This window comes from Podarcis filfolensis (genome assembly GCF_964270895.1).
Source record: "Podarcis filfolensis genome assembly, chromosome: 5".
NCBI classification, from domain to species: Eukaryota; Metazoa; Chordata; class Lepidosauria; order Squamata; family Lacertidae; genus Podarcis; species Podarcis filfolensis.
Window position 1 is genome coordinate 41,072,148 of NC_139608.1, and position 15,291 is coordinate 41,087,438.

The 15,291-nt window shown below is 53.8% G+C and overlaps 2 protein-coding genes and 1 long non-coding RNA gene across 3 annotated transcripts; 2 read left to right on the forward strand and 1 right to left on the reverse strand.

Moving 5' to 3' along the window:
* The first annotated feature begins 4 nt into the window (after window positions 1-4).
* On the forward strand, window positions 5-4,169 carry SLC25A28 (solute carrier family 25 member 28). The gene is made up of 4 exons (XM_083615264.1): window positions 5-460; window positions 1,178-1,406; window positions 2,591-2,647; window positions 3,216-4,169. Exons 1-4 carry the CDS (start codon window positions 20-22, stop codon window positions 3,731-3,733), a joined length of 1,245 nt encoding a protein of 414 aa, XP_083471390.1. The 5' UTR covers window positions 5-19; the 3' UTR covers window positions 3,734-4,169.
* Window positions 4,170-9,938: 5,769 nt separating this feature from the next.
* On the reverse strand, window positions 9,939-13,415 carry NKX2-3 (NK2 homeobox 3). Its single transcript, XM_083615000.1, has 2 exons — window positions 12,929-13,415; window positions 9,939-11,120 (listed from the first exon to the last, which is right to left on the reverse strand). Exons 1-2 carry the CDS (start codon window positions 13,260-13,262, stop codon window positions 10,504-10,506), a joined length of 951 nt encoding a protein of 316 aa, XP_083471126.1. The 5' UTR covers window positions 13,263-13,415; the 3' UTR covers window positions 9,939-10,503.
* A 146-nt stretch (window positions 13,416-13,561) lies between these two features.
* Window positions 13,562-14,720, forward strand: LOC310763185. Its single transcript, XR_014548530.1, has 2 exons — window positions 13,562-13,706; window positions 14,564-14,720. It is a non-coding gene; the product is annotated as an uncharacterized lncRNA (long non-coding RNA).
* Window positions 14,721-15,291: the final 571 nt, after the last annotated feature.

A 15,291-nucleotide genomic window follows, 5' to 3' on the forward strand; every position in this document is an offset into this window, starting at 1 on the left:
ACAGGACGGACGTTAGCCAATGGAAGAGAGCGTGAGTCGCAGCCTACCAATAGACATTGGCTCGGGGCGGCGCGAAAACCGTCCGCCGCCAATGAGTGACATCCATGGGCGGGGCGGACAGCGCGGGAGCCGCAGGACCGAGTGTGCAGCCCGCAACGGACTCGACGGCGGTGCCATGGAGCTCGGGGCGGGCGGCGCGGCGGGGCCCGGGCAGCGCGGTGGGGCAGAGCCGGGCCGCCAGCTCCTCCTGCTGCTGGGCGGGGGCGACGGTGGAGGGGCGGGTTGGGCGTGGCCCGCGGGGGGTGGCGGGGCGGGAGGGACTGGCACGGACACGGAGGCCGGCCCGGAGCCGGACTACGAGGCCCTCCCGCGGGGCTCCGCCGCCTCCACCCACATGCTCGCAGGGGCTGTGGCGGGGGTGCTGGAGCACAGCATCATGTACCCGGTGGACTGTGTCAAGGTGAGAACGGGCGCCGAGCTGCTCTCCGGGAGCAGGGCGGGTGCTGGCGGGGGGCGGGGAGCTGAGACGAGACGCGGGAGTCCCTGGGCAGGACCTGAGAGCGGTTAACCGGCACACGATCTTCATTAGTGTTGCACTTTAATCCGCATCACCGGACGGTCCGACTAGATCCGAATTTGGCAAAAAGGGGGGGGGGACCAGAGTTGACAGAAAGGCGAAGGATGTGTCCCCCGATGAATGCGATGGAGCTAACGACTTCGGGGAGGGATGGATCAAACACGTTCTCGGCTCTTTTGCTGGCTAATGGCATAAGTGCCAACGAACGATCACTTGACAGGAGAGTTATCTGTTGCCGCCACTAGTTGACAAGACGCAAGATCGGTTTCCTTGATCACGTTTCAGGCCTTCACTTTTGCCGCCAAAGCGACCGACCTGGTTCCAGAAATATTTGGTCTCAGTCATGGGGTTGGGAGAAAGGGGTAAGGTGTGGGGGGGGGGTTGTACATACGGTAGAGTCCTGGCAGACGCGAAGGCCCTCTGGTGATCTGCAGACACCTGCAAAGGTCGCCTGCGAGCACTCATTTGTGTGCAGCCATCAAATGCAGCTGAATGGCTCTGAAAGGAAGGAGTGTCCTGGGTTGGGAGAGCTGGGTGTGGAGCGCTTACTAGGCTAAGTCCCTTGGCATATCTAACCTGCTCCCCTCCCTGCGCTGGCAGACAAGGATGCAGAGCCTGCAACCGGAACCTGCTGCTCGCTACCGGAATGTGCTGGAGGCCCTGTGGCGGATCGTGCGGACTGAAGGGATCTGGCGACCCATGCGTGGATTGAACATCACAGCCACAGGGGCAGGCCCTGCTCATGCCTTGTATTTCGCCTGCTACGAAAAGTTGAAAAAGACACTTACCGACATTATCCATGCTGGGGGCAATAGTCACGTGGCCAACGGTATTGTCCCTTCTTGCCTCCTTGCCCCACCCTGAGGGTCCCTATGTTCCCAGCTAGGACTGTTAGTGAAATGAAGAACTGGATGCCTGGTTCTTTCTTCTTCTTCTTCTTCTTGTTTAGTCGTGTCCGTGACCCCATGGACCAGAGCACGCCAGGCACTCCTGTCTTCTTTCTTACTGCTGTTATATTGCTAACTTCTGAATCCTATTTACTATTGACATTCTTCCCTGATGCTGTGTTCTGCTTCACTCCAAGCATTATCTAACCATGATAATTAGGAATGTAGGATTTCCCATTGACTTTTGAAAGGAATTTGTGAATAAGAAGGGATTGTGGGAATATGGGGCAGATAGCTGCAGTTTCCACCAGAGCAGACAAACTCTGTATTATGAAGATAGTTTGAAATATGATAGAAGAATGGGTGTGCTGCTGTTTGTATTTCATTTTGACTTTATATAGTGCTCTTCCTTTGAAGCAGCTGTCCCAGATATGTTCATGTTCGTATCTGCTCTTACATTTGTCCTTTTAGCATCCTCATTTTTGAGTGGGGAGAACCCCAAGCTTGCTGTAACGTGTTGTAGAGTCTGGTCTGCTTATATTTACTTTTTCACACTAGCATGCTTCTGAGGCTCCTTCATCTCTGATAGTCTGGACAGATAATAGGAAGACCCAATTAGCTGGAGATCCTAGAATTTTGGAACTAACTCGCCTGACTGAAGCTTGTTGGATGCGTTAGCAGGACGGCGGCAGAATCCTAAATAGCTGCAAGAATCCTGAATAGCTGCAAGACGGTCTTGGCTCTTCTCTGCTCTAGGAATTAAAGATGATAGATAATTTACAGTGCAATCCTAACCATGTTTACTCAGAAGTAAGTCCTATTTAATTCAGTGGACTTACTCCCAGGTAAGTGGAGTTAGGATTGCAGTCTTAGTCTTCTGATTCCCCCGCCCCCAATCCTTCCAATGTGGGTCGAGATTAATATGATAAATATTGCCTGCACTGGAGCCTTGAATATTTCTGATATTCCCTTTCTGAAAACTGATTCTAACTTCTCAATGAACTTTCATTCTGTCTTGGGGAGGGGGGTGTCCCTATTTGCTCGCATACACTTCTCCGGTGGCACATTGTGAGAGTTCCTTAGGTCTTCTTCCCACTTTTCACATGTAATAGTCCTTGTTTTGCAGGCGCAGCAGGCTGTGTGGCAACATTGCTTCATGATGCAGCCATGAACCCAGCAGAAGGTAATGTTGCTTCCCAGCAGTCCTGCAGCTTTCATGCAGCTTGTGCTGCTCCCTTCTTGTCACCAGGGGGTGCTTTCATGTTGCTTGTGATACAGTTCAGACATGCAGCCTTACCTGCTACAAGGGTTCTTTGGATGCAGCGGGTGGGTGGTGGACAAGACTTTGGCTGAAGCAAAAAAGCTATTTGTGTGTCTGCCCTTGCTCTTGGTGTTGAAAAAAGACATAAAAACAATATTGCAACTTGTCTTTCATATTTGTGTTCCCTACATTGTGTAGGCATAATCAGATCACATTTCAGTAACCCCCGTTTTACTTGGTGTCTCACAATTCCAGAATTGGGGCATTACTGTTTTTTCATGAGTTGTGGAGTTCTGCAGGATTTGCTGGGTGGGTAGATAGATCACACTGAGGCAAGTTTGAGGGATGCAGGGCCCCCTGAATCTATTAAAGTGTTTACATAGAATGCACACTGTTCAGATCACTGCACTTACTTACTTATTTTTTCTTTGCTCCTCCCTGCCCTTCTCTCGTCTCCATGGCTGGGCTGCTGCTGTCATCTTGTGATCAGTGGTAAAGCAGAGAATGCAGATGTACAACTCTCCATACCAGCGAGCAACAGACTGTGTACGTGCTGTATGGTGCAATGAAGGGGCGGGAGCTTTCTACCGAAGCTACACCACTCAGCTGACTATGAACATCCCCTTCCAGGCCATCCACTTCATGGCATATGAATCTTTGCAGGAACACCTCAATCCTCACAGACAGTACAACCCTAGTTCCCATATGGTGGCAGGGGCCTGTGCAGGGGCCATTGCTGCTGCTGCCACCACCCCATTGGACGTTTGCAAGACACTGCTGAATACCCAGGAGGCCCTGGCACTGAATACCAACATCAGTGGGCACATTACAGGCATGGCTCATGCATTCAGGACGGTGTACCGCGTGGGTGGGCTGACTGCCTATTTTCGAGGGGTACAAGCACGTGTCATTTACCAGATGCCCTCCACAGCCATTGCCTGGTCTGTGTATGAGTTCTTCAAATACATCCTTACCAAGCGAAAGGAGGAGCGATTGGCCGGGAAGTGAAATGTGACTCCACCCGCTGGATTGGCTGGTGCCAGACTCAGATGACAAGCAAGCCTTTGGAATAACGATGCCGCCTCTTGCCTGCTGCTGCATTTTGCACAGCCCATCATCCTTCTCCCAAATGGATAGTACACAATGAGCAGCAGCTTGGCCTGCCCTTTTCTAGCCTGTCACCTAACAAGCATCTCCCTTGCCCCAAAAGTTGTAATCCTTTAAAAGAGGTGGAGACTACCATGAGCTACCATGAGCACATTGGAACTTGGGGTGATGACCTGCATACCCTGAATGGGTTGCTGTTACGACTACGTGGTGATGGAGGCAGGGGAAGTGTTAGCTGAGCTGTTGTCTAGTAGCACACACACAAACCTCATGCTCTCTGGGAAGGCTTTGATTGTTGTGGCCCTTGGCACCTCCAATAAAGTCTGCTTTATCGTCACAGCCCTTGTTTGCTCTTATTCTCCTTATCTCTTGCTCTCTTTTTAGCGGCTCTATAGGGCTTTGTTACAGGTAAGTTGGACCAACCTATAGCAGAATGGTCTAAATTGTTTCCTCTTGTGGTAGGTGGGAGAGTAGAAGTGAGATTAGTATAATATAATGCCATATCTTGTATGACTAATATTGATTCATGAAGAACCAGCTTTCGATTGTCATTAAACAGTATTTGGAGAACATTTATGTTCCTACAGGATACCAGCACCAGGCAACTGACAGCTTTAAGTGATTTTTGTTCCTCCCATACATATTTCAGTGGTATTCTTACCTACTAACATAGCTCAAACACACACTCTTATAGTAGCAGGCAGTGGCGTAGCGTGGGGGGTGCAGGGGGGGCCGAACGCACCGGGCGCAACATCTGGGGGGAGCGCTCGCACTTGCAGCTCTCTGCCCCTACTAAAATCCACGGGTTAGGGGGCGCAAATTACTTGCCTTGCCCCGGGTGCTGACAACCCACGCTACGCCACTGGTAGCAGGGGAAAAGATGCAGTGTCTGCCTCAGTCAGGTGTTCTTTCAACTGGCTTGCAGTGTCCTCCAGTAATATATATATTGTGGTGGAAAAGACACAGGTGCATGTGTGCACATATGTAAAAAAAAATAGTTCTTGTTCCTATTATCCTCTATCACAACAGAGTAGCAATATGAAAGAGCAGAGCCAGGCTGTAGTTTGAGAACAGGCAGACAGGTGATATTGGGGAACACCATTTATCCATCTGCAGTTATAAAGCATGCATTCTCTGCTTGCCGTGTCCTATGATGCTGGCCCCTCCATGTTGCAGGAACTCCAAAAGTACGGCACTTAGGTTCCAGGTAACTTTTAACTTGGAATGGCCAACAAAGGTGACTGTGTTAATGGGCTTCATCTTACTTCTTAGGGGGGAAGTGTGACAATCTTTCCTCCTACTCTTGATCCCAAGATTTGGAATGTGTCATTTAGGAAGAGGAAGAATACACAAATGAGGCGAATATAAACCTCTGACTGAGCCAGTGTCTTACTGAACAGCCTGTCTGCTTCCTATGTGTGCCCTTTGCCTTTTGCAGCAAGGAAAGTGAAACCTCAAAACAATACATCTGTCTTCAGTGGCTTATGATGGATATAGCCAAATTTTAGATTTTCTAATGCATACTTTCTGTTGCATTAGGATTATGTGAGGGATGGAGAGAGAACTGATGTTTTAGAGCTTTGAAGTTGAACCGAAAGGGCAAATAGATCTTATGTTCAAAATGCCTGTTAATACATGGGTTTGCTAGCTGTGCTTCTTGCTGACTTGATCTGTCTTGGAAGGGTAGACTTTGACAGGAAATTCTTGTCTTCCTGGGAAAGAAAAGTTGACAAGGCGGCTCACCTGTTGCGGCAATGCAGAGGAGAGCCTGGTGCTCCCTGACTGGCATTTCCCCTCAATCTTTGAGGTGGTGTAAACATTAATTTTGAGAAAATTTTCTCTGTGGCCCAGTTCACATGTAATTCAAACCATGAATAAACAAGAATGCATAAGCATGCCAGGTACAGGTGGGAAATCCTGCTGCCACACTCCTGAAACTAAGCCATGGTTTGGCTTAGTGTTCTATCCAAGCCTGGCCTTGTGGCTTGTCTTCTGCAAGCAAACCACAATTGGTAAGCCAAGAACAACCCCTAGTTGCAGCTTGTGCATTGTCAGGAGCAAGACAAACCACGAACCTCAGTATGGACATAATGCTAAGTCAAGCCATGGCTTAGATCTGGGTAGCAGGGCAACAGGAAAAACACAGAGTACCTGCACACTAGTGGAATTCCTGGCATGTGGCTTTTGCTAATTCTTTCAGGAAAACTATGGATGTGGCTTGGAACTTGTACATAACTTCCAAGTTATCAATCCCTCTTCCTGCAGTAGTGACTTAACAGGCATAAACAGAGGAGCCAACTCTCTCCCCTCACCCCCAGTTAATGGGCATTGTCATTCAAATGGTGTGTGTGCACCATGTCATGTGATCGATTATGGGGGTGGCTTACATGCCCCCCTAGTATTTTATTCAAGTTGGCACCCCTGGGCAGAAGGTGGGCTGGCAATGGGAGTTTCTCCCCCCCCCCTTTTCCTGGGACTAAGGTAAATGGTGGGGAGGACTGTACCTGCTTAATTACTGACAGGCTGCTGCAAAAGACAGAAGAGCAGTGCCAGTTAAAAGCTCCAGGTTCAGTCCTCAACATCTCTAGATAGGTTTGAGGATGTCCCCCACCCAAAACTCCAGAGAGCAGCTGCAAGTCAGAGCAGTTCAAGACAGACAACATCTGGAGTGCAAAGCCAGTACGATGTGTTCTGAGGATGACAGCGAGGCCCAGAGGGCTGCATTTGCCCCCTGGGCCTGAGATTCCCTACCCTGCCTTAAAGCAGGAGAATCAACTAGGCAAAAGAAATGAGCTGAATAGGATCTGTTATCTGGATCATATTCTATTATAATTAGTGCAGCCTTATTTCCCTTCCATTCTATTCCAGGTTTATGTATTATTAATAAATACAGTAGTAAACTTTTGTCTCACTTTCTGATTTCCTTCAACACCTCTTCTGGTCTTTTCCCTTCAGGGATAAACCTTCCTTCCCTCTGTCCCCTTCCTCAAAATTTTATGTCCCCACACCAGGCTATGTTGGCTTGAGGCTGATGGGAGTTGGGAGTCGTGTCCAACAACGTAAACCTTAACCTGATCTTTTATTCCACTTCCTTCCCTCCCACCCCCCTTTTTATGAAGATTACCCGCTCTGGGATCCCAAAGCTAATTCTCCCTTGGTCTCCTCGCTGGCCCAAATAAGGACTAATTTAGCCAGCTAGCCCTGGTGATCATCTAATGTTTATTGGATGGATTTCCCCCTAAACTGATTTTGAATTTTGAATTTATTGTTATTCACGTTTTGTACTGTATTTTATGCTGTTTCGTTGCATCAATTAAGTGTTTTAAATTTTGTTATTAGTCGCCCTGAGCCCGGTTTTCTGAACCGGGAAGGGCGGGGTATAAATAAAATTTTATTTATTTAACAACGTCTTTAGAGAGTAGAATCATAGAATCCTGGAGTAGCGTTGGAAGGGATCCCGAGTGTCATCTAGTCCAATGCCCTGCAATGCAAGAATCTCACCCACAGCTGTTCCTGGGTTGGCTGGAACCACCAACTTCTGGTTAATAGCCAGAGGCACTGATCAATTGCATCGCAGAGGTTTAAAATCTGGTCAAAGGGATGTGTGTCATTTGCCAACTGCCTCACAGCACACTCAGACTGTGATTCAGGGTTATGGGAGTGACAACTGCCTCTTTTCCCATCACCCCAACTTCCTCAGGATCGCCAAGACCTAAAGAAAGGAGGCAAAGCGACTCCTACAGTAACCCCACCACCAACGGAGTGATAAGCAGATCCCTAAAAGTTTTCCCTCTGGTGGGCAGCAAATGCAATCTCTTTTTACCCATTGGACTTTTTACCTCAGGATCCCTTCCAACTCTGTGATTATATGGCTCCCCCCGCCCCGCCCAGCCCCCTCATTCCTTCGGTTAATATTGTGGGCAGCATTAAGCAAACTGCTGGTACAGTATCCGGGAGGTCTATTTGGGTGCGACCCCTCGTGGTTTCTTTCTTGTTCACCAAAATTACTGTACTTTTTTCATTCCGTCTCCCTGGCCAACTAATTCAGTGGCGGTCGGATGGTGGTGCCCATCTACAACAGGCAGGGAAGAAAGCAGGAAGCCCAGACAGTAGACAGAACCGAAGCAAAAAGAACTACAAACCTGTACGCTCTGGACCGGTTGCAAGTGTGGAGGCAGCGCACCATTGACCCTTAATGGAGCCGCCTCCTCTGGCTAACCTGACATCTTCGGCGCTAGGCTCTTGTTCCAGACCATTTTAATCGCCAAGGGCTCACCTCCGGCGGCTGCCTTTCGTTCGCGGTCCCCGCCGGGGCTACAGTCCGTAGGGTCTCTTGCGGGGCAAGGCGCCCAAGCTCGCGCAGGTTCGAAGCAGCTCTTCGCGGCCATTCATGTGCATAGGAGCCAACTCCTAGGGGCCGAGGGGGTCTTCGGCCCCCCCATAAAATATTTGAGGAGGCTCCCTCTCCCAATGAATGGGCATTGTCATTCAAATGTGTGCGTGCACCACATCATGTGATCGGTTATGCGGGGCGGGGCTTACTCCCCCCCCCAATACTTTATTCAATTTGGCACCCCTGTTCATGTGGGAAAAGACAACCCTGCTTTGAAGCAAGGAATGGGCGGACACACACTCCCCACGTGCCTTGCCCGTCCCAGTGAGCTGGGTCCCCCGCACAGGCAGACCGAGAGGGGAGTTCCTCGGCGGTGCCTTTGGCGAAGGCTACCCCATCTATCTCGAGGGCATCCCGGAGGGGCGGGGCCAAAGCGCAACTGACGGCGAGGTGTCTTCCAAGCATGTGCAGGGTACCTTTTCCTAACCACTAAGTAAGCCAGGCACATTTCTTCGCGTCAGGCCTGAGTCACACAGCAGCGCTTTTCCTTTACTGGGGGGGATATACACTCTCTGTCTGCTTCTGCCCCGCTTCCCCACCTTCCTCGACCCCGACTCAGGGCAGGGGCGGATCCGACATTGAACTGCGCCTCCTAATCCCCCGCTCGCCCCCCGGGATAAAAAAGGGGAACAAAACCGCAGCTCCCCCGCCCTCCCGGGCGCAGCGGGGGAGGCAGCGCGGGCCGTCAATCTCGCCCTTTGTCCGGAGCCCCCCTCGGCCCGCCTTTTGTCCCCCAATCCAATAAGCGCCGCTTCTCGGCCCCTTCCAGGCGCTTCCTTTCAGAGCCGGCCCGGCCGCCACAATGGGCCTCTCCGCGCCGCGCGCTGCCCCATTCAGCCCCTTGGCACCCTCTCCTCGCCCGGGACAAGGGGATTACAGCGGCCGGCTGGCCACCTATTAAAGGCCCGAGGGAAGGAGGCACCTCCGGCCGCGGGCAGGTACCCGGCCGCGCAGCCCGCCGTCTCGCGGCGCCTCCACAGCGGAATCCAAATGCTAGGAGAGCCGAGGCCACGGAGGCGCCTGAGGCCTGGCGGCGGAGGGGGGACATTGGGCGGCCCTTCCAAAGCCCGTCGACGGGCTAACGGGCCTACCTTCTCCCTTCAGGAACCGGGAGCCTGTGGGCTACGGAGGCTGCAGGACTCCAACTCCCATCGTGCTCGGAGTTGTAGTCCCGCCGCGTCTGGAGAGCCGCACGCTCCGCAGCCCTCGCGGCCTTCGAGCTACTTGAAGCAGCTCCGGGTCCTGACAGGGCGGGTTTCCTTTGGGCTTGCCTGCCCTCCGGAGGAACTGACTCCGGATTAAGTTACTCCGGATTACACCCCCCACTTTTCGTGCCTCCAGGTTGCTGGAGGCGGCATGAATCTACCTCGGCTGGTGGGTTAGGAGAAATAACTGTCCCACAATTAGAAGCTGCATGGATCTGCACCGCAGGGGGAAACGGGTGGCGTCGAAGGAAGAGAGGAGGAAGGAGGGAGAAGCTTCAGAGACAGCCGTCTATGATGGCAAAGCGGCTCTGTGGCTGCGACTTTTCCTGCAACACTTGCGCATTTTAGGTGCGCAGTGTGGTTTGTTTAGAACCAGCGCAACAGGAGAGGAGCTCTACCTGGAAGGGGCGCTTATGCCAGAGGAGAAACCCAGACCTCGCACACGCGCTCGCTCGCTCGACGGTCTCTCCCTCCCCGCCAGCGCAAAGCCTGCGATGGATATTGCACCTGGTTTATTGGATCCTTTAACTTCCTTGCAGCGGTGGCTACATCGATACACTTTTAAGATACAACAACAACAACAACAGAAAGGGGTGGCTCGCGGCGGCCTCCACCCCGGCTTTGGCTTTGTACAAGCGAAGCTGCTTTCTGGCAGAGCCTGGCCTCCCCCGGTTCCCGTCCCTGCTCGGCCTTGGCGCGGAGTCTCCCCCCGCGCCCCTTTCCCCAGGAGAGCTTTGGCTGCGGGCAGCTCCGCCGGGAGTGAGGGAAGAGAGTCTAAATGGGAAGAGTGTCCAGCAGAGCCAGTGCCGCCGCGCGCAGACGTGGCGATCGAGGCCGTTTAGCACCGTGGACTGCAGCACGGCTGGCTGTCGGCTGGCAAGGTGCTGAGGGTGGAGGATGGAGCCGCGCCCTGTGCTAGCGCGGCGCACCTTCTTGCGTGGTCGGGTCTCCCCGTCGGAGGAAGCGCCGCTTCTCCGGCTGCCCGCCTGCCTCGCCGGGCCCCAGCCAGCGACCGGGGACTGGGCTCGTGGCTCTGAACCGCGCTCGCTGCTCGATCTCTCCGTCGGCCGGGGCTACCAAGCTCGGATGCCCTGACTACAGGAAGGCCCCGCGGGACCCTGGTGCAGAGGCTGCGCGCCGCCCGCGAAGCCGCCCATGTTCATGTAGGGCCCCGCAGGCGGCGGCACCGACGGGCCCCCGCTGTTGGCCGCCGGGTAGCTACAGCCGTAACCGGCCCCGTAAGCAGCCGCGGGGGAACCGCCGTAGGCGTAGTTGGGGAAGCCATTATAAGGATAGGCGGCGGCGGCGTTGTAGGGCGCGCTGTAGGCCTGCGAGCCGCCCAGGCAGGGCTTGCCGTCCCTCACCAGCACGGGCACGGCCACCCTGCGCGGCGGAGGCGGAGGCTGCTGCGACGGCGGAGGCATCCCCGCCGTCGGGCCGCCCAGGTCCAGGGCCTTGTCCTGCCGCTGCCGCTTGCACTTGTAGCGTCGGTTCTGGAACCAGATCTTCACCTGCGTGGACGTGAGCTTGAGGCTGCTGGCCAGCAACTCGCGCTCGGGGGCCGACAGGTAGCGCTGCTGCTGGAAGCGCCGCTCCAGCTCGAAGACCTGCGCTTGCGAGAAGAGCACCCGAGGCTTCCTCCGGCCGCGCGCCTTGGGCCGCTCCGACGACTCCTCCGTGGGCTCCTTCCCTGCAGAAGACGGGGGACAACAGAGAGAGGTGCTCCAGTCAAGAACCGGGGAGCTGCGGGCTGCGGGACCGGTACAACACATTGACACCCCCCACACACACACTTATCACCTTGCAGAAACCTCTCATTTACGCATTTCTCAAGACAGATGAATACATTATATAAAGGGAGAGGAGAGAACACGTTGCGCGGGCACCTGGAAGGGCCGACATCTGTTTTCGTGTTCTTTTTTAATGCACCGAATGCCAGATCACAACATAATTCCGTCGGTGTCTTACAGGGCACTCCTAGGCAGGTTAACCCAGAAGTAAGTTCAATGTTCAATGGGGCTTACGCCCAGGTTAAGGGTGCATACCACCGCAGCCTTAAAGGGCATAAAGACACAGCTGCAACAACAACCCCAAAACCCTTCTCCCGCAAAATAAGCCTGCAGCAGAAAAGCGCGCCTCTAATTTTATAGGCGGGGCAAATTAGAAACACGGTTTGCAAAGTATTATTAGTAGTAATAGTATTCATATTATTATATAGAAAGTTGAGTCTTCCGCAACGGAATATGGCCGCTGCTTCGCGGCCTTGCAAACGAAGGAGCCAGCGCCGCCTGGCATTCTGCAGGAGCTCAGCCAACTCGTGAAAAACTTGAGGGAGCGAAGTGTGTGTGTTTTCCCCCGTGCCACCAGGACTGCTTACGGCAGCCGGAAGGAAGCAAGGACTTGGGAAATGGATTTATGCCCACTTAGGAAGCAGACGGCAGTCTTTATGCCCCCCAAGATCCCGCAGTGCGAACACGATCTCCTCCCTTCCAGGGAGGGAGGCCAGGCCAGGCCAGGCCCGTTACTGACTGACACAGCGCAAGCTACAGCTTTGCTTGCCGCGCCTCGGACAAAATCTTGGCGCAAAGGACCCTCAACTAGATCCCCTCGCGCTTTGACCGCCCCTCGACCCACTCCGCTCCACCTCACCCCGGGTGCTTTCCTAGAGGGGGCTTGGAGCCAGCGGAACCATCATTCCACCAAGGCGGCTCTCCTTGCCGCCAGACCACCAAGGCTGCGAGGCTGGGCCTCAGAGCGGTTCCTTGCCTGTTTTGGGATGTGGATGGCTCGGCGTGGCCAAACGTGTCGTCCCCTTTCTGCCTAAGTCTCCGACTGAACCGAGGACGCTTTCTTGTAAGCCAGGTCCACAGGACCTGCTCTCAAGTAGGGGCATTAGGATGCACTCCGAGGCAAACTTGCAATGGGGAAGCGGGACTAACTGAGCAAGATTTTACATCCGAGACGAAGAGGGCTGCAGTGTGACCACCCAATCCGGTGCATTTTACCCAATGGCAAGTCTCGTTGTGTTCAGGGAGGCTTAGGCTCAGAGACGTGTAGAGCGGACAGCAGCCTAAGCACGTTTACTCGGAAGTAAGTCCTTCAAAGTTCCAAGGGACTTATCCTCTTATTGTTTGTTAGTTGGAGCCACAAATATTTTGCAGCGGAGGGAAGAGGCGTCCGCCTAAGCGACTTGGGTTTGGAGGTGCCCAAGCACTTCTGAGCAGCGCTGAACCGTTACCGACGTGCTCCCGGAGACGCGGATGTCGCGTGTCCCACTTTCAGCATCCCATCTGGCTGGAGAAACGGTGGTTCCAAGCCACACACGCGCAACCACGCTGCGATCCAGAAGGGGAAACTTTCGGAATTAGTTATCCTGGCAATGTGAAAGATTGGGAATCGCTCCGCGTTCCGAGAGGGACTTGGGCGCCCGCCTGGCCCTACGATTCCCCAATAAAGCCTCCCTTTTGGGGTCCGGATCCCGCTCTCGCTGGTACTCACCGGCTCCGGAATCCAGCACCGGTTCTCCCTCTCCTGCCAGGGCCTTGGGATCGCAGGTGCCCCGCAGCACCGCCTGCACGTAGCTCCCTGGGGAAAGCCCCCCATCCGCGGCGCTCTTCCCCGTCGCCGCCATGGAGCTGAGGAAGGGCAGCTTCTCGTCGTCTTCGTCGTCGTCCTCCCCGTCGGAGAAGCTGCGGCACCCCAGCAGGCAGGAGGCAGCGGCGGCGGTGACGGGGAAGGGCGGCTCGAGGGAGCCCCCGAGACTCTGCTGCTCCAGTTTCAGAATATCCTTGACCGAGAAGGGGGTGGAGGTGGCGGGGCTGGGGAGCATCATTGGGAGGGGGGACGGGTGCGTGGGAAAGAGGGGAGCGAGCCGGCTTGGGTGCAGGAGCGCCGCGCCCTGCCAGCCAAGCCCGGCTAAGGGGCGTCCATGCGAAGGGAAGGATGCCGCTCCGCCTTTGCAGTCGCAGCCTCTGCGCCGACCAGCTGCAGCCTCTGGACTCGGAGCCGCCTCTGCGGCCAGGGCGGGCGCGTCACGGCGAGGAGGGGCCGGGCTGGGGCGCGGGCTGCGCCCCCATTGGAAGGCGGGGGAGCCTTGAGCCGGCCCCCTCAGTGACACACACACAGAGACCCTGCCGGAAAGAGAAATCTGCAGGCTGGGCTGCACAGGCAGGCTACGCGAGGCGCCCACGCCGTCGGGTCACACAGGTTGGCGCACAGCCGTCGGGGGCGAGAGGAGGCGGAGAAAAATCCGCGCCACTGGGGAGTCCGAACCGAGGTAGCCCACAACCCCTCCCCATGGCTAGACAACCCCCCCTCCGCCTTTCCCTGGACAACAGCCTTCCCTTCCTCTGGTTCCGGATCTACCTCCATCTCCTCCCTTGGGGACTTACCACTCGCGGTTTTTCTTTTTTTAAACTTCGGAGGAATTGAAAGAAAAGGAACTCCTTGGGGAAAGGGCCCAAGAGGAAACTCGCCTTTCTTGGGGCAAATAGAACCAAGGAAACGCGGGAAGGTGGGTGTGGGTGCGCGCGTGCGCGCGTGGGGTGCGTGGGGTGAGCTGTCCTGTCGCGGGGCGCAGTAAATACAGGGACAGGGCCAAGGTAATCTGTCCAATTTAACATTCAACATCCGCTTGGCAATTGGCCTGTGGAGGGAGCACCAAGTCTCTTCCGGCGGTCACCTGCCCGCGAGGAGACGCAGGGCTTTTGCATACCTTTGGCAAGACAAACCCTAGGACGCAGCTGCTTGCCAGTACCAATGTGGGCGTAGGACGAGATATGCATGTGTTTAGTAGTAGTAGAAGTAGTAGTAGTAATAATAGGTAGCAGTAATAGTAGTAATAGGTAGTAATAGGTAGCAGTAATATCCAGAGGCGAGTATTATTGCAATGTGTGGTTATGGCCACCACCTTAGATGGCTTGTATAACATGGATATAAAACAGTCTGCGAAAGCGGCATCTCAAAGCTAAGCTCGTGATCTTACGTACTGGGATATTATTATTATTATTATTGTTGTTGTTGTTGTTGTTGTTATTTCTTGCTCCTATTATGTGTCTGTGGTTAGTTAAAAGGGCTCTTGAGTTTCGTTTTTTCCTCCTGCATCTTAATTTTCTTTATTTCTTCTTCTTATAGTGACTCCCCGGGGACACTCGCGAGCAAAAGGTGTGCGTTTTTGTTGGGCTCCGGCGAGCGCTTCTGTCTGTCTTTCAGGGAACCCAAAAGAAGGTAGACCACTCTGGCTCTTCCGGGGAGCTCTCTTAAAATAAAAGCGATCAAAAGGGTTTCGTGATTAGTGTCAATGGCCGTTTCTGAAATTCGTGCTCATCAATGGTTCCTCTTCATCCTGGAGAAGAGTGACTAGTGGGGTGCCACAGGGTTCTGTCTTGGGCCCGGTCTTATTCAACATCTTTATCAACGACTTGGAAGATGGACTCAAGGGCATCCTGATCAAATTTGCAGATGACACCAAACTGGGAGGGGTGGCTAACACCCCAGAGGACAGGATCACACTTCAAAACGATCTTGACAGATTAGAGAACTGGGCCAAAACAAACAAGATGAATTTTAATGGGGAGAAATGTAAAGTATTGCACTTGGGCAAAAAAAATGAGAGGCACAAATACAAGATGGGTGACACCTGGCTTGAGAGCAGTACATGTGAAAAGGATCTAGGAGTCTTGGTTGACCACAAACTTGACATGAGCCAACAGTGTGACACGGCAGCTAAAAAAGCCAATGCAATTCTGGGCTGCATCAATAGGAGTATAGCATCTAGATCAAGGGAAGTAATAGTGCCACTGTATTCTGCTCTGGTCAGACCTCACCTGGAGTACTGTGTCCAGTTCTGGGCACCACAGTTC

Coding starts and splice junctions, on each gene's coding strand:
- NKX2-3 (XM_083615000.1), bottom strand. CDS start 13,262: ATGATGCTCCCCAGCCCCGCCACCTCCACCCCCTTCTCGGTCAAGGAT. Junction 11,121..12,928: donor GGTGCTGGATTCCGGAGCCG/GTGAGTACCAGC, acceptor CGTCTTCTGCAG/GGAAGGAGCCCACGGAGGAG.
- SLC25A28 (XM_083615264.1), top strand. CDS start 20: ATGGAAGAGAGCGTGAGTCGCAGCCTACCAATAGACATTGGCTCGGGG. Junction 461..1,177: donor ACCCGGTGGACTGTGTCAAG/GTGAGAACGGGC, acceptor CTGCGCTGGCAG/ACAAGGATGCAGAGCCTGCA. Junction 2,648..3,215: donor AGCCATGAACCCAGCAGAAG/GTAATGTTGCTT, acceptor TCTTGTGATCAG/TGGTAAAGCAGAGAATGCAG.